Source organism: Conger conger, chromosome 7, assembly GCF_963514075.1.
Source record: "Conger conger chromosome 7, fConCon1.1, whole genome shotgun sequence".
Classification (NCBI taxonomy): domain Eukaryota; kingdom Metazoa; phylum Chordata; class Actinopteri; order Anguilliformes; family Congridae; genus Conger; species Conger conger.
Window position 1 is genome coordinate 900,955 of NC_083766.1, and position 21,911 is coordinate 922,865.

Genomic DNA, 21,911 nt, shown 5'->3' on the forward strand with positions numbered 1-21,911 from the left:
AATAACGATATATCTAAAATGGGAGTAGACGTGAACGCAGTGTTTGTGAGAGTGTGAGTGTGAGTGTGTGTGAGAGTGTGAGTGTGTGTGTGTGTGTGAGCTGATTGGATGTTGGGATGTGTGTAATGAGCTGATTGGATGTTGGGATGTGTGTAATGAGCTGATTGGATTTTGGGATGTGTGTAATGAGCTGATTGGTCGAGATGATTAGGTTTGTTACTCCGCCCCCCTACAGTCTGCTCCAGCATCCGAGCTGCTGTCCCAGGCCACGCCCCCATCTCCCCCGCTGGCCAATGGTGGCTGGGGGCTGGGTCCGGGTGCACACTGAGGCCCCGCCTCCTGGCCGTTGTGTTGCCGTAGCGACGCGCGGGCGCGGCGGGGGCAGCTGAGGTCGGCGGGCTCGTCCTGCCCCCCCAGGAGAGAGCCCCCCCCGGCGGGTTTCACCAGGGGGCCCCCCCCTGCTGAGGAGTCCCACCCCCCACACACCCGCTTCAGCGTGAGGGAGGAGTCATCCTCCCGCCACTCAGCCCCGCCCCCTGCCCCGCCCCCCTCGCGCTTCTCCCCGCAGCGCTTGCTGAGGTTGAGCGGCAGTGCCTGCTCCTGATTGGCCAGCAGTGGGCCAGGGGGCGTGGCCAGGGCCGGGGGGCGGGCCTTGCTCAGGTCATGTGCCAGCACCTCGGTGAGTCTCTTGGCGAATGAGGAGAGCTGGGCGGAGCCCAGGCGTGTGCGCATGAGCTGCCGCACCTGCAGGCTGCAGCCGATGTCCAGCGGGAGGACCCTGAGGGGGGGCGGGGGCCCGCGCGACCCCCCCTCCGCCAGCAGGACCCCAGGGGACGGCTGGAGAGCCGGGCTCGGGGGCCCCGCCTCCACGGCGCTGAGGCCCAGGCGGGAGCGGAACAGCTCCAGGGGGCAGAGGCCCTTGGGCGGGCTGAAGGGCCCCAGGCAGGCGGCCTCGGGGCCGGGGGCCCCAGAAGGGTCCTGCAGGCCAGTGGGGGTGGGCGTGGTCTGCGTGGGTGGGGCCTCTGTCCGGGGCGTTTTCGGGCTGGTCTTGGAGTTCCGCCGACTTGGGGGCCGGCCCCTCTTCCTCACCCCCTGCAAACACAGGCCATGATTACCCACAATGCACTGCTCCTACACTACCCATTTCCACATCAGTGGGGCTACTTCACTACACAGGAATCTCCAACCCTTCACAGGACCCGGGCTGCAGGAAGCGCACGCAGTGTCACAGAGACGCTGGAACACTCACCGGGCTCGGGCTGCTCATCTTCACCCTCTGATTGGCCACCGCTGCCTTCTCCTTCTGCAGCTCCTTGCTCCTATTGGCTGGCGAGGGCAGCAGAGGTTTGGAAAGCTCCGCCTCTCCTCCGGTCAGATGCTCCTCATATGCCAGAATCAGCCTGTGAGAGGCAGATCAATACGGAGGTACGGGGGTTAGGGGGGTTCAGGGAGGGGTTAGGGGGGTGGTTAGGGGGGTTCAGGGTGGTTAGGGGGGCAGTTAGGGGGGTTCAGGGTGGTTAGGGGGCGGTTAGGGGGTTCAGGAGGGGGTTCAGGGGGGTTCAAGGGGTGGTTAGGGGGTTCAGGGGGCGGTTAGGGGGTTCAGGGGGCGGTTCAGGGGGCGGTTCAGGGAGCGGTTCAGGGAGCGGTTAGGGGGTTCAGGGGGTGGTTAGGGGGTTCAGGGGGTGGTTAGGGGGTTCAGGGGGCGGTTAGGGGGTTCAGGGGGCGGTTAGGGGGTTCAGGGGGCGGTTCAGGGGGCGGTTCAGGGAGCGGTTAGGGGGTTCAGGGGGTGGTTAGGGGGTTCAGGGGGCGGTTAGGGGGTTCAGGGGGTGGTTAGGGGGTTCAGGGGGCGGTTAGGGGGTTCAGGGGGCGGTTAGGGGGTTCAGGGGGGTTCAGGGGGCGGTTCAGGGCGCGGTTAGGGGGTTCAGGGGGCGGTTCAGGGGGTTCAGGGAGCGGTTCAGGGCGCGGTTAGGGGGTTCAGGGCGCGGTTAGGGGGTTCACCTCTCGTAGTGCCGGCGGGTGCAGGTGGCAGCGCTGGTGCTGCCTGGACTCCCCCCCAGCTCGTTATACACCTGCTTCCACAGCCGCTCCGCCGTCACCTGCACAACCACAGGTCACAACCGCAGGTCACAACCGCTCACAACCGCTCACACCCGCTCAGGCCCGCTCAGACCCGCTCAGACCCGCTCAGACCCGCTCAGACCCGCTCAGACCCGCTCAGACCCGCTCAGACTCGCTCAGACTCGCTCAGACACAGATACAGACGCTCAGAGTACTCACCCTCTCATAGCCTCCCAGCCTCTTCACCACAGAGAACAGCAGGAACAGATCAACTGCAGAAACAGCAACACACACCTCATACCTCAGAGCTCAGGGCAGCAGAACACATCCATCAGCAGCACTCAAAATAACTCCTTTATCTGTGTTCCAGGAGGAGGCTGTGACTATGATAGGCTGTGCTGATGCTGTGATTATAGGAGGCTGTGCTGTGGCTGTGCTGAAGCTGTGCTGTGGCTGTGCTGTGATTATAGGAGGCTGTGTTGTGGCTGTGGTTATAGGAGGCTGTGCTGTGGCTGTGGCTATAGGAGGCTTGCTGGTGCTGTGGCTGTTCTGAAGCTGTGCTGTGGCTGTGCTGTGATTATAGGAGGCTGTGTTGTGGCTGTGGTTATAGGAGGCTGTGCTGTGGCTGTGGCTATAGGAGGCTTGCTGGTGCTGTGGCTGTTCTGAAGCTGTGCTGTGGCTGTGCTGTGATTATAGGAGGCTGTGGCTGTGGCTGTGCTGAAGCCAGCCCGGGGCACTCACTCTTTTTGAAGCCCAGGTTGGGGACCTTGCTGATGGGGGAGCCTCTCCGCTCCATGAAGCTGTACAGCTGGTCCAGGAAGGGCTGCTCCTCTGGGTGGGGGAGCCAGCCCCCCTCCCACGGCACCTCCACACTGCCCATCACGTTCTCCTGGAGGGGGGTTAGGGGGTTTCAGACAAGCATAGTTTTCACTCGGGATGAACCAACCTAGTTCCTGGAGTAGATTTTCAACACTGAGGTGGCGGCCATTTTCCTACTCAGAGAGACCTCCATGTTTCATGGGCAGGATTCAGGAAGAGCTTACTTCATCTAAACATACCTGCACGGCCTAACTTGCATTTAGCCAGTAAGCTAACTACAGTACCTACAGCCACATACTGCTACACACCCGCCAACCCGGCCAACGCAGTCAGGAACAACAATCACTGAGCGATGAGGAAACAGTTTTTAAATAAAAACCGCTTTACATAACAGGTTCTACACCAAAATAACACAAAGGGCCATTTCTGCTGGTCAGCTTCCTGACTTCCTGTCATTGTGTCTCAAACACAGTGCGAGCGTTGGGCTGGGCTGGGCTCCCCACACTGCTCTCAGGAATACTACGTTTCCTTCAACTGGAGAGGGAAACGCGGTCTGATCACACGTGTATGCGTGTACGATGATGAGGATGATGGTGGAGTCTAAGGAGATGAAGAGGACTTGAAGGCTCCAGCTCGGACAGCCCAAGCAGAAAGAACCGGAAGCTTCTGGAGACTCAATCGCTTCAAAAGCCCACCGTCAAGCTTCAGGACAATCTTCTCATCTCTTTATACTTATTTAACTTTTGAACTATCAAATACAGCAGAAGCTATGGCAGGGACACGTTTCCGTCAGCAGAGAGAACTAGATCACCAGGTACCTCTCACGCTCAGTCACGACCATGAGCTAGACCTCTACACCAGTGTATTAATGCAAATATCTAATCAGCCAACCATGCTACACCAGTGTATTAATGCAAATATCTAATCAGCCAACCATGCTACACCAGTGCATTAATGCAAATATCTAATCAGCCAACCATGCTACACCAGTGCATTAATGCAAATATCTAATCAGCCAACCATGCTACACCAGTGTATTAATGCAAATATCTAATCAGCCAACCATGCTACACCAGTGTATTAATGCAAATATCTAATCAGCCAACCATGCTACACCGACACCAGCATATTAATACAGATATTGAATCAGCCAATCATGCTACACCAGCATATTAATGCAAATATCGAATCAGCTAATCATGTAGCAGCAATACAGATATGGTCAAGAGGTTGAGTTAATTCTTCTGACACAACACATCAAACCATCCCAACACACAACACATCAAACCATCCCAACACACAACACATCAAACCATCTCTCAACACACAACACATCAAACCATCCCAACATACAACACATCAAACCTTGAAGTGGATGGGCTACAGCAGCAGAAGACTAATCTGGCTTTTTTTTATTTTATCTAGCAAATACCGAATAAAGTGGTCACTGAATGTAGTTACAAATAAAATGCTGAAGTAGGTAGAAACTACATCCAGACAGAAAACCAGCAGGCAGTTGATTCACTGGTTTAATGGTAATAATGGTTTTCCTCGTCTATATGGGAGAGGTTCTAGTTTTTATCCTGATTAAGAGCTTTCCTTTGGTCTGCCACCTACAAACAGCCCAGGCAGTCCTTTAAGTTATTCTATTGGAGCTAAGCTGGCACACTGAGAGCCAACAACTTCCACACGTTAATCATTTAACGGCCTCCTTTCCTGCCCAAGGGCAGGCATTCCACCTCACCGACAGCATTTTATTTTGCAGAAAGAGAGAAAGTGTCTAGACCTAATGTCGAGATGGCGGATATTTGGGCATAGACATGAGCTCTTAGATTACAGAGTCTTCATGTCAAAACATCAGTCCCAGGTGACGGCCTTACTTTACAGAAAATCAAACACAGTTCCGTGTACCTTCATTCTCTCGATCCAGGACTCTGATTGGCTGAGAGGTGATCGCTCCCTCCCGTCCACCCCCCTCCTCTTGCGAGGCCTCCCCTTCAGGCTGAGAGAGGTGCATCCTGGGAGGGACGCACACAGCAGTTTGAAGAGGACAGAAGGCTCTCCACCAATCACAGGCAGTATTTACAGGTCATAGGTCAATCACAATCACACCCCAGGGAAACTCAAAAGCTGGAGAGGAAACTATTTGCTATTTGTGACAAATGGGATGAACAACAATCAAGTATCTCTTATTAATTTTATTAAATCAAGGTTTATTACGCAAATTATCATTAGCCAGCTGCTATGAAGTTACATTTAACATTTAACAATGCATTGCACTAACATTAAAGTGGGTTTTTTTGCCATTGTTGGAAGAGAATGCTGAAAATGGTTGTTATGGTTATATTTTAGGGATATACTCAGAGATAAATTAGTTATATTTGTAGAGATAATGGATGCGTTATGTTAAAAAAACAAACAAAAAAAAACAGCATTGCCCCCTGGCCCCTGGCCCCTGGCCCCTGGCCCATGGATGTCACACGTCTCTGCTCTCAGTACAGTGCACTACGGGCTAGACCGTGATATACAAGGATCCCCGCGGGATCAATGAACACAGAATGAAGATGTTAACAGATGGTTTGGGACATGCTGAAGCTTGTAACCCAATTATAAAACAGCAGAACGTGTTTTACAAAATCCTGACAACCTAAAATAGATAAGTGTGCTATATTATCCTAAAACAGATATGTAGTATATTATCCTAAAATAGATGTGTACGGTATATTATCCTAAAATAGACACATTCTGTTCAGTGCACAACCATTTTGTCAGGACTGAACGTGAACCTGTTCTCAAGTTCCCGCCTGCTCTGATTTAAAGGCATTACTCAGCACACAGCGTTTAGAGCGCTGCCTTCAGGGATCTCCTCACCGAGCTGGGTCCAGAGGCTGGAGCTGTTGCCCAGGGTGGGGTGCGTGAAGGTGTCCCTGCAGTACAGCACCAGGGTGTGGGGGCTGATGCACACGCCCCCCAGGGCCAGCAGGTGGGGGTCCTGCAGGGCGGGGGGGTCCTGGACCCGACGCTGCAGGGAGCGGAAGCGACAGTACTGCAGGTAACTCAACACCTTCACCTGCAGCCTGCGGGCGGGGCCACCTGAGGGAGGAGTACAGTCTGAGCCCCGATACAGATACTCACACTCACTCACACTCACTCACACTCACTCACACTCACTCACACTCACTCACACTCACTCACACTCACACTCACTCACACTCACTCACACACTCACACACTCACACACACACTCACACACACCAGACAGACACACACACACACACACACACCCCAGACAGGCACACACAGGCACACACAGGCACACACAGGCACACACAGGCACACACAGACACACACAGACACACAGCCCCGCCCATAAACAGTGATTAGCCCCAATGCTGCTCACAGCTCACTCACTCTCTGCCCTCTGCTCGCCAGGGTCAGAGGTCGTGGTGGGGTCAGAGTTCGCGTTCGGGGAGATTCCGTTGCAGTTCTCTGTCCCGTGGGCATTTGGGCCGCTCCTTTTCCACCCGGAAGGTTCTGGACAGGTCCAGTTCACCAGGTCCTCTACCCGGAGAACAATCTTCTTTGACACGGCCAGAACCTCATCCTGCAGAAACACACAGAACCAGCACTTAGACCCGCAGAAACACAGACCCAGAGTCCACCCAGCACTCTGCTGCAGAACCACACAGACCCAGAGTCCACCCAGCACTCTGCTGCTGCAGAACCACACAGACCCAGAGTCCACCCAGCACACAGTGCTGCAGAACCACACAGACCCAGAGTCCACCCAGCACTCTGCTGCAGAACCACACAGACCCAGAGTCCACCCAGCACTCTGCTGCTGCAGAACCACACAGAAGTCCACCCAGCACTCTGCTGCTGCAGAACCACACAGACCCAGAGTCCACCCAGCACTCTGCTGCAGAACCACACAGACCCAGAGTCCACCCAGCACTCTGCTGCTGCTAGTTCCGCAGGAATACACAAACAAAAACAACCCTGACCAGTCATTATGTAAAAAGGTAGTTAACACGGGGCGGAACATCTCATTACCATCCTAATTAGAATGGCCACACGCAGACTCTCACACACACACACACACACACACACACACACACACACACACACACACACACACACACACACACACACACACACACACACACACACACACACACACACACACACACACACACACACACACACACACACACAGGATCCAGCAGTAATAAGAGGGCATTCAGCGGGACACACACAGTTTAATTACAGGCACACTCAGGACTCCACACAAATGAGAAGAGCCAAGACACACGCAGTATTCCTCTTCCACCCGAAAACCTCCCTTTACTGCGGCAGCCATTTTTTGTTTTACATTTCCATACAAACTTATTATTTAGCTAGTTTCCAGTGTGACTGGCAAAGTGTGCTACAACCTGATGGGCTAGAACTTCCCCATTAAAATACCAGTTCTACCGGGCAGAAATCACACCCCTAACCAAACAAAACAAACAGAACGTGATGTACACTGATGTTATTTCTAGTTAGCCATGTATGCTATATGTTGTTATGATTACACTTCCATGTAATTATTTAACTATTCTAGTCGCCTGTGGTATTGCTAGTTGGTCAGTTTATCGGATTATTCTTTGAGGGCTCAAGTTATCCATGTGATCACTCTGGCACTTTTGACCCGTACTTCACTCTATGGTTTTCAGCGCACTCATCCCTGGTCAGGGTTTGCACTTTATTGTACGTCTCTCCGGATGAGAGTGTCTGCTAAATGACTCTATGCTAAAAGCCTTCAGGAACACTCAGATCTGCTCGTGCGCCTTTGTCTCCCTCTAGTGGCGCACAGCTGCAACCGCAAACAGCTGCAACTGGTCTGATCTTGGCATACGGCGTGCTCCACATCTCCCTCTTCCTCTCAGCGATATTTCTGCCCTAAACTGCACCCCGGGGGCAACTGGCGTGTCAAAGGGGCAATCTTGCACTGTAATCTTGTGCCAGCATGATTGCACATCAATCAGGGAAAAAAATAATAAAAAACAGAGCAGCCTCATATGCCAAGGTAGCTCTGGCTCTTTGGGGAAAAACGTGGTGCTGTGAGTGTGTGTGTGTGTGTGTGTGTGTGTGTGTGTGAGAGAGAGAGTGTGTGTGTGTGTGAGAGAGAGAGTGTGTGTGTGTGTGAGAGTGTGTGTGTGTGTGTGTGTGTGTGTGTGAGAGTGTGTGAGAGTGTGTGTGAGAGTGTGTGTGAGAGTGTGTGTGTGTGTGAGTGTGTGTGTGAGAGTGTGTGTGAGAGTGTGTGTGAGAGTGTGTGTGAGAGTGTGTGTGTGTGAGTGTGTGTGAGTGTGTGTGTGAGTGTGAGTGTGAGTGTGAGTGTGAGTGTGAGTGTGTGTGAGTGTGAGTGTGAGTGTGTGTGTGTGTGTGTGTGTGTGTGAGAGAGAGTGTGAGAGTGTGTGAGTGTGTGTGTGTGAGTGTGAGTGGGGGTTTGGGGAAAGGCAATCCTAACTGAAATGGGTTGATTGGAGCAACTCTCAGTTTAGAGGGTAGAACAGAGTTCGCTAGAGCACTAGCATCACACAAAACACTGCCCTCGGGGTGCTGCAGAGTGAGTGTGTGAGCGTGTGTGAGAGTGTGTGTGTGAGAGAGAGTGAGTGTAGAGGGCAAACAACGCACGCACGCACGCACACGCACACACGCACACACGCACACATAATTTAAAAAACATAATTTAACTGGTTGGAAGATGCATTATCTGTTGATTAAAAGTCACAGCTGATTGGGTCTTGTCACATGTGGGTCACACAGATCACATGACTTTAATAAGGTACAATGGAACACAATGCACAATTAGTACTTCAACTTTTCCTACCATAGTTTAGACAGCATCAGGCTCGGACACCATTTTGTGCCAAAATGTGACCAACATGGAGAACAAATCGCCTCTCGGACCAGCAACAAGCAACAACAATACGAATCAGAAATCCAAAGCATTTGGCCTAAAATACCACCAACACTAACACAGCAACACACACAAGACAGTGGAGCTCTTCGATAGTGAAAAGGGATTCACTGAGATGGATTAGTTACCATACACACCCAGAGACACCCACACTGTGCTACAGACACCTGCTTTTACATTCTTTTAAAGGGTGTCGACAGTAAATAACAATAGTCTCAGCTACACACCTGTAGCAATGCCAGCATATTGTATCAATTTTCCCTTGTTTCACACATATATATTCATCTACATCAGTATGTGTCTACCCAACAGCATTTAAGGCCTGTATAACCAGTGTATGTTAATTGAAGACCAGGTTCCTGCCCGTTTATACAAAATGCAGCCTGTCAACCTGGGATCACCCCTCCCAAATGAGCTCACCACACACACCACACCTCTCTCAACTCGCTGCCTCCTACTGCTGCACCAATTCTACCTGTGCCATCTATGGCTTTGGGTTATATTTCTATGGTTTTAGGTTTCCATCCTCTAGCCCTGTTGCTTATGTACACGTTCAGTGTCTGTGTTTTTTACATTACATTACATTATTGGCATTTGGCAGATGCTCTTATCCAGAGCGACGTACAGTTGATTAGACTAAGCAGGAGACAGTCATCCCCTGGAGCAATGCAGGGTTAAGGGCCTTGCTCAAGGGCCCAACGGCTGTGCGGATCTTATTGTGGCTACACCGGAATTAGAACCACCGACCTTGTGTGTCCCAGTCATTTACCTTAACCGCTACGCTACAGGCCGCCCCTGTTTTGGTTCTTGGTCAGTATCATTAACTGGCCCTTCAGTGATATTCCATGTTCACTTGATAATCCGAGAATGTGTTAGTCAGGTCTGGCAGTACTGCTCACACTGATTCAGCAGAAGCTCATTTCAGCTGGTTAATGTAGTTAATGTAGTTAATGTAGTTTAATGGCTCCGCTGTCCATGGTGTTACAACCAACGTTACAACCGCTACCGCTAGAGCCGCTAGGGCAACGCTACAGCCGCTAGGGCAACGCTACAGCCGCTAGGGCAACGCTACAACCGCTACTGCTAGAGCCGCTAGGGCAACGCTACAGCCGCTAGGGCAACGCTACAGCCGCTAGGGCAACGCTACAGCCGCTAGGGCAACGCTACAGCCGCTAGGGAAACGCTACAGCCGCTAGGGCAACGCTACAGCCGCTAGGGAAACGCTACAGCCGCTACGGCAACGCTACAGCCGCTAGGGCAACGCTACAGCCGCTAGGGCAACGCTACAGCCGCTACGGCAACGCTACAGCCGCTACGGCAACGCTACAGCCGCTACGGCAACGCTACAGCCGCTACGGCAACGCTACAGCCGCTACGGCAACGCTACAGCCGCTACCGCTAGAGCCGCTAGGGCAACGCTAGAGCCGCTAGGGCAACGCTAGAGCCGCTACGGCAACGCTACAGCCGCTAGGGCAACGCTACGGCAACGCTACAGCCGCTAGGGCAACGCTACAGCCGCTAGGGCAACGCTACAGCCGCTACGGCAACGCTACAGCCGCTAGGGCAACGCTACGGCAATGCTACAACATGAGGTCCCAGCATTTCAGCTGCTCAGCTGGAGACCCCTGGTGGGGATTACACTCATCTTTAAGAGAAAATGTCGAGTGTGTTAAACTGATACACTTTGGGAATAATCTGAGCACATTACACATTATTAAAGCAGGGAATAACTGCAGCAAAGCCCATTCAGGGCTGGCACAAGGGAAACATTCACCAAGAGGCCAATCACAGTCACTTACAACTACTGAAGCAGCCAATCAGAGGACTCTCTGGACAATCCAGGAAGCAGCGAGAGGCTTCTGGTGAAGGAAGCTGCTTCATTGACTGAGAGCAGTCACATGACTGGGTTCAGCTTGGGCTGGCTCTCCGTATCAAATCTACATTTACACACGGTCCACGTGAATAAAACCCTGGATTTGCCCGTGACTTCATTCTGGTGGTAGTTTGTGAAAAGAAGATATTTTGCACACTATTACACTCAAAGTAATTTATGACAAAATAAATAAATTTAAAAATTAGAAAAATATTATATAAAAAAAAAAAAAGAAAGTCTTTTGTCTTTAGAATATGCCGTGGCAGTTTGTAACCTGTAATGAGGTGGTTAAAGTCAGAACTTCTGGAAACAAAATGTCTTCCCTGGCCATTTGTGTAGAGGACTACCTCAGAAACAACAAACTTCAAAACTTCAGTTTAAAAACGTGCTTCAGTGCGCTGCAGCCCCAACCAACACCGCAGAATATTATACGTGGCAAAACTATTCAAAACAGGCCACTACTTATTGTAACAAAATTAATTTTGGGTTCTTGAAAATAATATGGAAACATTCTGGCAGAAATGGACCACATGTGCGACGCATTACAATCTCTTCACATTATTTCTGGATTTAAAGAAACTTTCTGTTCATAAAGCAATACCCAAATTCAAAAAGGAAAAAAAAATATTTCCATTGAGGAATCCGCACATTGCCAATGTGTCAACTTGAATGGCTCCAAAGTTCAATTTCTTCCCTTGTTAGATTTTATAACAGTTTCATTTTCAGCCCAAAAGCATATGATGAAATCTTGAAACCCTTAAAACACATGTGTTGTGTTGCAAACCCAGGCAGGAAGACGGTTAATCTGACACGTTAGTGAATAACATTCCCAGGCCCCTGTCCAGGAGTGGCTGCTCTTAGGAGCAGCGTGTGGACCTGATACAGGCTGTTCTTACGAACAGCGCGTGGATCTTATCCAGGCTGCTCTTACGAACACCTCGTGGATCTTATCCAGGCTGCTCTTACGAACAGCGCGTGGATCTTATCCAGGCTGCTCTTACGAACAGCGTGTGGACCTGATCCAGGCTGCTCTTACGAACAGCGCGTGGATCTTATCCAGGCTGCTCTTACGAACAGCGCGTGGATCTTATCCAGGCTGCTCTTACGAACAGCGCGTGGATCTTATCCAGGCTGCTCTTACGAACAGCGTGTGGATCTGATCCAGGCTGTTCTTACGAACAGCGCGTGGATCTTATCCAGGCTGCTCTTACGAACAGCGTGTGGATCTTATCCAGGCTGCTCTTACGAACAGCGTGTGGACCTGATCCAGGCTGCTCTTACGAACAGCGTGTGGATCTGATCCAGGCTGCTCTTACGAACAGCGTGTGGATCTGATCCAGGCTGCTCTTACGAACACATTCTCACAGCATAATAAGGCCGTGACATCAGCACCCCACACAGGCGGGGCTGAAGAGAAATAAACATGATCCTGCCAGGCCCAGGGATATGAAACCTGAGTCCCTGCCAACACCAAGATGGGGCCACACCAGGGCCACACCAGGGCCACACCAGGGCCACACCAGGGCCACACCGGAGGATTTGAACTGCACATGGTCCCACAGCCCTCCCGTGAAATACAAGATTCTTAGGTTTTATTAAGGTTTTATTAAGGTTTTATTGTTTGTGTTTGAACGGGTCGGCACCCCCTTACATCACTGATTTTCAGTCTCTTAGACGCTTGGAGCAGGAGATCTCAGCCCTGCACGCTCAGTGAGAGATCAAGGTGATCGTGGGGAAGAGTCTTCCTCTGTAGGTCAGAGAGGGTTCATGGTCCTGTCATGCTGTGAATCTGCCTCAGTGTTTATGTGTTTATGTGTTTGTGTGTTTGTGTGTTTGTGTGTTTGTGTGTTTGTGTGTTCATGTGTTTATGTGAAAGTAGTGCAGCAGTGGGGTGAGTGTCAGGGTGCAGAGTGACTCACAGTGGGGTGGGGTGAGTGACTCAGTGGGGTGAGTGACTCACAGTGACTCACAGTGGGGCGAGTGACTCACAGTGACTCACAGTGGGGCGAGTAACTCACAGTGACTCACAGTGGGGTGAGTGACTCACGGTGACTCACAGTGGGGCGAGTGACTCACAGTGACTCACAGTGGGGCGAGTAACTCAGTGACTCACAGTGGGGTGAGTGACTCACAGTGACTCACAGTGGGGTGAGTGACTCACAGTGACTCAAAGTGGGGCGAGTAACTCACAGTGACTCACAGTGGGGTGAGTGACTCACAGTGACTCACAGTGGGGTGAGTGACTCACAGTGACTCACAGTGGGGTGGGGTGAGTGACTCACAGTGGGGTGAGGTGAGTGACTCACAGTGGGGTGAGGTGAGTGACTCACAGTGGGGTGGGGTGAGTGACTCTCAGTGGGGTGAGTGACTCTCAGTGGGGTGAGTGACTCTCAGTGGGGTGAGTGACTCTCAGTGGGGTGAGTGACTCTCAGTGGGGTGAGTGACTCTCAGTGGGGTGAGTGACTCACAGTGGGGTGAGTGACTCACAGTGGGGTGAGTGACTCACAGTGGAGTGAGTGACTCACAGTGGAGTGAGTGACTCAGTGGGTGTTCAGAGTGACTCACAGTGGAGTGAGTGACTCAGTGGGGTGAGTGACTCACAGTGGGGTGGGGTGAGTGACTCACAGTGGGGTGGGGTGAGTGACTCACAGTGGGGTGAGTGACTCACAGTGGGGTGAGTGACTCACAGTGGGGTGAGTGACTCACAGTGGGGTGAGTGACTCACAGTGGGGTGAGTGACTCACAGTGGGGTGAGTGACTCTCAGTGGGGTGAGTGACTCTCAGTGGGGTGAGTGACTCTCAGTGGGGTGAGTGACTCACAGTGGGGTGAGTGACTCACAGTGGGGTGAGTGACTCACAGTGGGGTGAGTGACTCACAGTGGAGTGAGTGACTCACAGTGGAGTGAGTGACTCAGTGGGTGTTCAGAGTGACTCAGTGGGTGTTCAGAGTGACTCAGTGGGTGTTCAGAGTGACTCAGTGGGGTGAGTGACTCACCTCTCCGTGCTCTTCGGTGCGGCCTGTGGGCGTGTCCTCGGGCAGGAAGTAGAGGCGTGAGCTGGCCAGCAGGTGGCGCTGTGCGCGGTCCTCCCACAGCAAGGCCAGCTCTGCCACGCACACGGGGTCCTGGGGGGAGCAGCGCATGAAGTAGAACTCGCCCAGCCGCCAAACCCTCGCCGGGCGCCCCGAATCCCGCCGCGCAGATTCCCGCTGTTCTGGATCCTGCTGCCGTTCTGGATCCTGCTGTTCTGGATCCTGCTGCTGTTCTGGATCCTGCTGCCGTCCTGGATCCTGCTGTTCTGGATCCTGCCGTTCTGGATCCTGCCGTTCTGGATCCTGCCGTTCTGGATCCTGTCGATCCGGATCCCTGCATTCCGGTTCCGGTCCGCAGCGGAACGACTTGTAGAAGGCGAAGGATCCACGCAGGCAACAGGGAGCGCCCAACCACTGAGAGAACAACGACCACGTCAGAGAGACCCCCCCTCAGAGAGCAGCATCAGAGAGACCCCCCCCCCCCCCCCAAACAGCAGTGTCAGAGAGACCCCCCCTCAGAGAGCAGCATCAGAGAGACCCCCCCTCAAACAGCAGTCAGAGACCCCCCCCCAAACAGTAGTGTCAGAGAGACCCCCCCTCAGAGAGCAGTGTCAGAGAGACCCCCCCTCAAACAGCAGTCAGAGAGACCCCCCCTCAAACAGCCAAACAGCAGTGTCAGAGAGACCCCCCCTCAGAGAGCAGTGTCAGAGAGACCCCCCCTCAAACAGCAGTCAGAGAGACCCCCCCCCTCAAACAGCAGTCAGAGACCCCCCCCAAACAGTAGTGTCAGAAAGAGACCCCCCTCAAACAGCAGTCAGAGAGACCCCCCCTCAAACAGCAGTCAGAGAGAGACCCCCCCTCAAACAGCAGTCAGAGAGAGACCCCCCCCCCCCTCAGAGAGCACAGCAGTACTGTACACAGCCCCCCCCGCCCCCTGCAGAACGGGATAATAGATGGGAGGGGTCATCTCTCCAGGTCACTTCCTGTGCCACAGAACTGATTACATCTCAAGATAAAAAGTTCTGTTTCTGTACATTCCAACGCACTACCCGGTCTCTCCATATCCGCCCAATAAGGGAATCATTTAACACGGGATACATTTAGAATTCTTTTAGATGCAGACAAGCAAGCGAACACACATCGGATGCCTAGTTTTAATCTTCACTGTATCCTTAAACTAAAAAAAGAGGGTCGAGCCCAATCAAAGAATAAACCTTTGCCAATGTATTTAACCTGTAACAATGTATTCTTCTGTTGGAGGAACACTTGACACATTCATTAAACACATGTTTTTCCCCCACGCAGCAGACCTCTTCCCTGTGTGTTAGTGCTGAACTTCAAACTAAATTAAAAGTGTTTCAATTACTGAGTCACTGTGTAACTGAGAAGGAAGAATCCCTTGTTTGGTTTGATCTGGTTGGGCCAGAGAAACGCATCGTTTCCGTAAAGGGGGGGGTTGTGGGTAGATTTAGTCTTCCTTCACTTCTTCCCGGCTCTTCTTACAGAAAGCCACTACTCCTGAGTTCACAGGCCTCCTGTGCTTGTGTTTGTGTTCACCTGAATGTGCAGACATCCCTATTCCAAATCACCATTATTCCAATGTAAGGAAATTAAAAACACACAGCGCCCAAATATGGCATACTGCACTTCATTTCTACAGTTCTACAATAAAGTAAACTTTTTTTCATGTGATTACCTAATCAGCCAATTGTGTGGCAGCAGTGCAACGCATACAATCATGTAGATACCAGTCAGGAGCTTCAGTTAATGTTCACATCAACCATCAGAATGGGGGAAAATGTGATCCAAGTGACTGTGGAATGATTGTTGGTGACGACAGGGTGGTTTGTGTATCTCAGAAACCGCTGATCTCCAGGGATTTTCACATACACTAGTCTCTAGAATTTGCAAAGAATGGTGTAAAAAACCTTTCAAAAAAACCAGTGAGCAGCAGTTCCGCAGACGAACGCCTTGTTAATGAGAGACGTCAGAGGAGAAGGGCCAGACTGGTCAAAGCTGACAGGAAGGTGACAGTAACGCAAATAGCCACACATTACAACAGTGTTATGCAGAAGAGCATCTCTGAACACACAAGGCATCATAACTCTAAGTGGATAGGCTACAGCAGTAGAAGTCTAAAAAAAATAAGTCCAATAAATACCTCAAAGTGCTGAGTGTGTATACATTTATTTTTTACTCCAATGACACCGATAATAATGCCAACATTCAACATATTTTGAAAAATTATTCTTTAACAATCATTACATGCAGGTATTTACAATATTTACAGTGTGTGCGTTTAGCATCATAGTAAGCCTCTGTTCTTCAGTCACATTAAAGAGAATTCCTCAGGGTTGCTCTACACCAAACCACATTCCAACGCATTAATCTACTTAGGATAATTACTGATAGCAATGCGGGTCTGTATTCATTTTCCACTGATTCAGAAGTGACGTTTTTTCCAAGAACAGAGCAGCACCAAACCTTTGACACGGTTATTCCATTTTTTAAATATCTACACACCATTGGTCAACAAACATCAATTTGCTAGGTGTGTATTTTGTTTAGCGATAGATCACACCATTTTAATCTGCGAACTAAAATGATCGATTTTATCGCTCGGTCATTGTTCCGTACATTTTGGCCTCGTTGCGGTTGTGTAAAAAGTTCTTTATGAAGATTTCCGTGTTTCCCCTCAGAGAAGCCGAGCCTTTATTCACGAGCCCATGCGTGCAGCAACACTGCACCGACTAGCGGCCAATACAAGAACTACACGCAGTGTGATAAAAAGCAACAAAAAAAACATGAATCTCAATACTGAAGCTTTAATACATGCATTTAAAATAACGCCTCGAATGTGTTACAGCAGCACGCAGCTGAGCGTCGGCTAGGACGAGAAACCAACAGGAAACTAGAAGTACGAACACTGATAAAAAGGTAGCAATATGTGACCTTGGGATTTCATATCTAAATATTGTTTACACAGTCACAACGATCAAAAAAAAAAAATCTATTAGTAAATTTAAGCTAAAGCAGCATAGGTTCTAAATTATTAAAGCTGTAGAAATTCTAACATTTGGATCACATTCAAATTTCACGAATCATAAAAATTCATATTGTGTTTAAATATTACATATTTCACATAGAAATATAAAATACTATAAAATAATACCTACTAAAGTTTGTAATATAACAAACACATTCCATAACAAATACAAAAGTATAGCCTACTATAAAACTACACTATACCAGTTTGCTAGTCCGGTAATGGTAAATTCAAGTACAAAGCACTGTGGTTTCCTTTAAATATTAATATTCCTTCTTATTCCTATTACACAAGAAACACGAAGTCTGAGGAAGAAACTTTTTAAAACGTCAAGAGAAAATGCCGGCCATTTCTATAATAAATCAAATGCTCCACCTAGTTGTGTTACCAACGATATAGCCTACAAATTTAAATGATTTTGTTAATCATAAAAAATATTTAGTTATATATCCGATATTTCACAATATCGAAGCATTATGATGCAAGGCAAATTGCTGATTTACGAAAATAATATGATCTTAACATTACGAAAAGAGTTTAATAAATACAGAAATGTGTTTCGCTCATCTGTAATGTGGGGGTGGGGGTTGAATGAGGACCTAGGTAGTCGACACGACACACAAAGAAATTAATCATTAACTTAAAATATCGAAATATTGATGTGGAATTAAAATGTTGAACTTTGCTAATACCGTCGTTTTCTCCTGTCATTAGCACCCCGTCGACCTCGATGTTTCACAAAAACGATATTTAAAAAAAGTTTCCACTCATTCAAAGAAGTTTACATTTCAGAAGTGTTCGCTAGCTACACTGGATAACAATCAATCCGACACATGTTAAACAACTTTTATATGCGCTAAGAAAAGCCATCAACCCTACAAATGATCGCGATATCAACTCGGTATATTCATCTTGGCAATAGGTGAAACAAGCATGCGTCAGCATTCGTTTAGAGCGATTTATTTAAAAATAATATAAAGTGAGTATTAGCGTTACCTGGATTGCATTCCGCTCCATAGCTGGCCAACATTCCCTTATTGCTTCTCTCGGACTCCTATCAAGTTACACAGCCGGGTACTCACCGGCACTCACACAAATGCACAAGAAGAAAAGCTCTCCTCTCTCTTTTTGTGAAAATAGGACAGGATCTAGGTGTGGCCAAACTCAGTCTTAACGAAAGTAGAACTTATTGATAATATGAAAGCAGATATACTCCATGAATCGTGTATTTATTTAGTGCATTTGATTATTTGGTGTGAAAATGAAAAGTTAGGGTTTACATTGAAAAACCGCGAGCATTAACTTCATGTTGGCGGAATATAACATTGTAAAGAGCAATGCTTCCCTTAAAATATACGGAGCATGCGTAGGAAGGCATATGCTGATTATCCTAACTTTGTGTTTGCAGATTTGATTCCCTGACTTCGAGAATGAAACGCATACACGAGCAAGGACGTTCTCTTGTCGCCACGTTATGCAAACTGCGACGCAACATTGCAACTTCTACCAGCTGTAAAATTTTCGAGGGCAATTTAGTAACGCCACATTATGTAAAACAAGTTGTTGTTGTTATTGTTTTTTTGGTTGTTGTTCTTTTAAATGATACAGCACATCTTGTTTAGAACGTGTTAATTTCACAATGTTTTTAGTACAAGGATTAGGTGCATGACGTTTATGTATTGTTTACTGTAAATAAAATATTACAGTGCTTTTGGTGAAATTAAACCGCTCCACCAGCAGGGGGCGTATGCACATTACTGTCTGACTTCTGTGGCTGTAATGTTAACGTGCAAGACCAACAGAGCATGCTTATTGCGGATGTGCTGCATTGGTTAATTTCCTCTTGACTTTACGTTCATGAAATTTAGAAGAAAAAAATGGACACTATGCCAAAATGCAAGTATCAATGCGGTGTTCTGAAATACGCGAAAGAAACGCGTTGAATTGCGCAAATATTTTTCTGGAAAAAAGATATTGGCTAATTGGACTTTCATAGCCATACACTTCTCTTTTGGGATGTGAGATGAGGTTCTTATTGTCAGAAATTGAATGCACACAATCATCCATACGGCATATTAATCATCCTTACAGTATATTAAACTCAGCTTTGCTGGCGGCATTCTCGAAGCTCAAAGGCGAATTGCTGGAATGTGATTTGGGCTGCTTGGTAATACTTACGTCATATATTTTCCAGTAGGTTTAATTTGCGGATGTACAGATGTCAACATTACAATGTGAAAAATGAGTAATTACAAATGCAAAAAAAAAACAACACAATATACTCAGTGTGTGTGTGTGTGTGTGTGTGTGTGTGTGTGAGAGAGAGAAGGGGGGGGGTTTAGCTGTTTCCTAAAATCTGTAACAGCATTCACAAGGAGATGCGCACACCGAGAACAATCACGGGTCAAACTCAAACAGAAAACTCGTGATAGGAACTTAATATGCCCTATCATGTTAAGCCTTATTCATCTTGTGAATACAGGATTCAACATTTGAAATTAAAACATTCACGGCACTGTATATGAAACTGAACTTGCTTTGTCACGGTAGATTCCTGGTCGATCATTTAATGGAAATACTGTTCCCTCACTTTACCCACACCACAAATTCAACAACTTCGGGACATTTTGGGGTCTCTGTCCTTCACGTTTAAGGGACAGTAAGAGATGTACAGTAGCTTACAACATTAAAGGTACAATATGTAAGGTTTGTGTGTTAAAACATTGTTACAACGCCATTGTAAATCCCTTCCTATCATTGAAAAAAAGCTCACTGACAGTGTTGACATATTTAAAAATATACAATTGACAGACCGAGGGGGGGGGGGGTTTGTTGCTGCAGCAATTCCTCTCTTGACCGGTAGTCCGAAATTACCTATTGTACCTTTAAAGCAAATAAAAATATTTCAGTATCAGTGGAAATAAATGTTGTCCCAAGGTCAGTGCATTCTACCCTGAGTACAGTATTTTGAGGAGAACGTGGACACGGACACTGATCCTGAAACAGATTATCAGGGCATCATTAACTTAAAACAGTGACACAAGGTTTTTCAAGATGATTGCCAAAATCTCTCAAAACTCACTTAAAGCAAATTAAAGTAGATCAGTCACAGTGACTTTTTTAAAAATTGTTTTATTTTGATGACTTTTAAATGAGCCCAGAAGCATGGGAACTCAATTATGGAGGTGAAACATAATAAATATGTCATAAACAAAAATCAGATCATCCAGGTAATCCAGTGATCCAATGGGCACATATACACTCAGTGAGCATTTTAATAGGTATTTAGACCTTTTCTGCTGCTGTAGCCTTTGTAACCCTATCCCTATCCGTTTCACGGTTCAATGCATTGTGTGTTCAGAGATGCTCTTCTGCATACCACTGTTGTAATGTGTGGTTATTTGTGTTGCTGTCACCTTCCTGTCAGCTTTGACCAGTCTGGCCATTCTCCTCTGACCTCTCACCATTATCTGTAAACTGTGAAAATCCCAGGAGATCAGCTGATTCTGAGATACTCAAACCACCCTGTCTAGCACCAACAATCATTCCACGGTCAAAGTCACATTTCTTCCCCCATTCTGATGTTTGGTCTGAACAACAACTGAACCTCTTGACCATGTCTGCATGCTTTTATGCACTGAGTTGCTGTCACATGATTGGCTGATTAGATATTTGCATTAAACAGCCGGTCTAACCAATAAAGTGGTCACTGAGTGTATTTGCCTAATCTGATGAATTCTTTAAAATGACACATAAGCCTGTTTGTATATCGTGCACAGACACGTAAGAACGGGGCTGATGTCCTGGGTGTGTACCGTAAGGCTGTGTCTTTGGTAGGTTGTACTCATTAAAAACAGCCATCTGTGTACAACAGTGTGCTGGTTTCAATGACTCCACGAGCAGAGTTAGTTTCCCTCTTCCTCCTCCCCCTCTTCCTCCTCGTCATCCTCGCCCTCGCTGTCCTCCAGCAGTCGTGACTGCATGGCCAGTCGCTGGGCAACCGCCGTCACCATGGCAGCGCCCTTCCCGCTCCCATCCTCTGAGACCAGGAAGGAGATGTTGCAGTGGGGCGCCAGGATGCGCACGGTGTCCTGCAGTCTCTGGCTGAACCTGCAGGGGGCGCCAGAGTGTCTGAGCACAACAGGGCCAAACATGTTTCTGTGCTCGATCGATCTCAGCCAACCAAGAGGACCAGAAGGCCAGATTTGTACTTGTTGAGAGTATTTCATAGGTTCCAATCCACCAGACAAGCTCAATAAAGCATAGAAAAGTATTTGAATTGCATATTTGACCCAGACCTGGTGGGCAGACATGAACCAATAAGCCGCAGAGCACACATCTAATCTAATAAACTTCACTTGTAGAACACTCCAGCCATGACCCAGGACAGGACAGCAGTGCATTTAAGATGTGAATGTTCATGGAAAATTCTGTTTACAGCAAACAGATGAAAACTGTTTAATGATATTAAATTAACATTCCATTCAGTTTACCACCAACGTCTTTTAAATACAAATGGATGTGATTTAGGTCTAACAAAGCTGGAAAGGAAAGAACAAGTATAACATCTTTAATATTATGATTAAAGTGTGTAATAACAGCCAAACAACCTAAAGTTGTAGTTGTCTTAGTACGTTAGTTACAGTACTTGGCCTATCTACCTTGTGTACCGGATTTATGTTCATGGCCTTCCAACCGATCCTATATGAATTGTACCTTATCTGACATGTTCGGTTGTTTGTTCTATGACCGTGATATGCACTGTTTTGTATGTCGCTTTTCTGCGTCTTCCCTGTTGGCAGCCATCTTTAAAAACTGTTACCTGACTTTCTCTAATGTTCCTGGCAAACAGAAAAAAGCTGGTGGAATATGTTGAAAGCGTGTGTGAATGTTGTTAAGTGTTGGTGAGTGTTGGTGAGCGTTGGTCAGTGTTGGTGAGCGTTGGTCAGTGTTGGTCAGTGTTGGTGAGCGTTGGTGAGCGTTGGTCAGTGTTGGTGAGCGTTGGTGAGTGTTGGTGAATGTTGTTAAGTGTTGGTGAGTGTTGTTAAGCGTTGGTGAGCGTTGGTCAGTGTTAGTGAGCGTTGGTGAGCGTTGGTCAGTGTTGGTCAGTGTTGGTGAGCGT

The 21,911-nt window shown here is 48.3% G+C and overlaps 2 protein-coding genes across 6 annotated transcripts in view; both read right to left on the reverse strand.

Annotated features, from left to right (window-relative positions):
• Positions 1-216: 216 nt before the first annotated feature.
• Positions 217-18,092, reverse strand: zgc:77151 (uncharacterized protein LOC337153 homolog). The gene is made up of 10 exons (XM_061247910.1): positions 17,786-18,092; positions 13,708-14,157; positions 6,289-6,481; positions 5,749-5,970; positions 4,789-4,895; positions 2,800-2,947; positions 2,278-2,330; positions 1,999-2,096; positions 1,250-1,400; positions 217-1,092 (listed from the first exon to the last, which is right to left on the reverse strand). The coding sequence occupies exons 1-10, from the start codon at positions 17,804-17,806 to the stop codon at positions 217-219; spliced, it is 2,319 nt and encodes a 772-aa protein (XP_061103894.1). The 5' UTR covers positions 17,807-18,092.
• A 1,809-nt stretch (positions 18,093-19,901) lies between these two features.
• Positions 19,902-21,911, reverse strand: part of LOC133132865 (hexokinase-2-like) — a 47,802-nt gene continuing 45,792 nt past the window's right edge. For all 5 annotated transcript variants that reach the window (XM_061248647.1, XM_061248643.1, XM_061248642.1 and 2 more), the window contains one exon: positions 19,902-20,899. In XM_061248647.1, the coding sequence (XP_061104631.1) occupies positions 20,695-20,899 (205 nt within the window). In that variant the 3' untranslated portion in view covers positions 19,902-20,694. The remainder of the gene's footprint in view (positions 20,900-21,911) is intronic.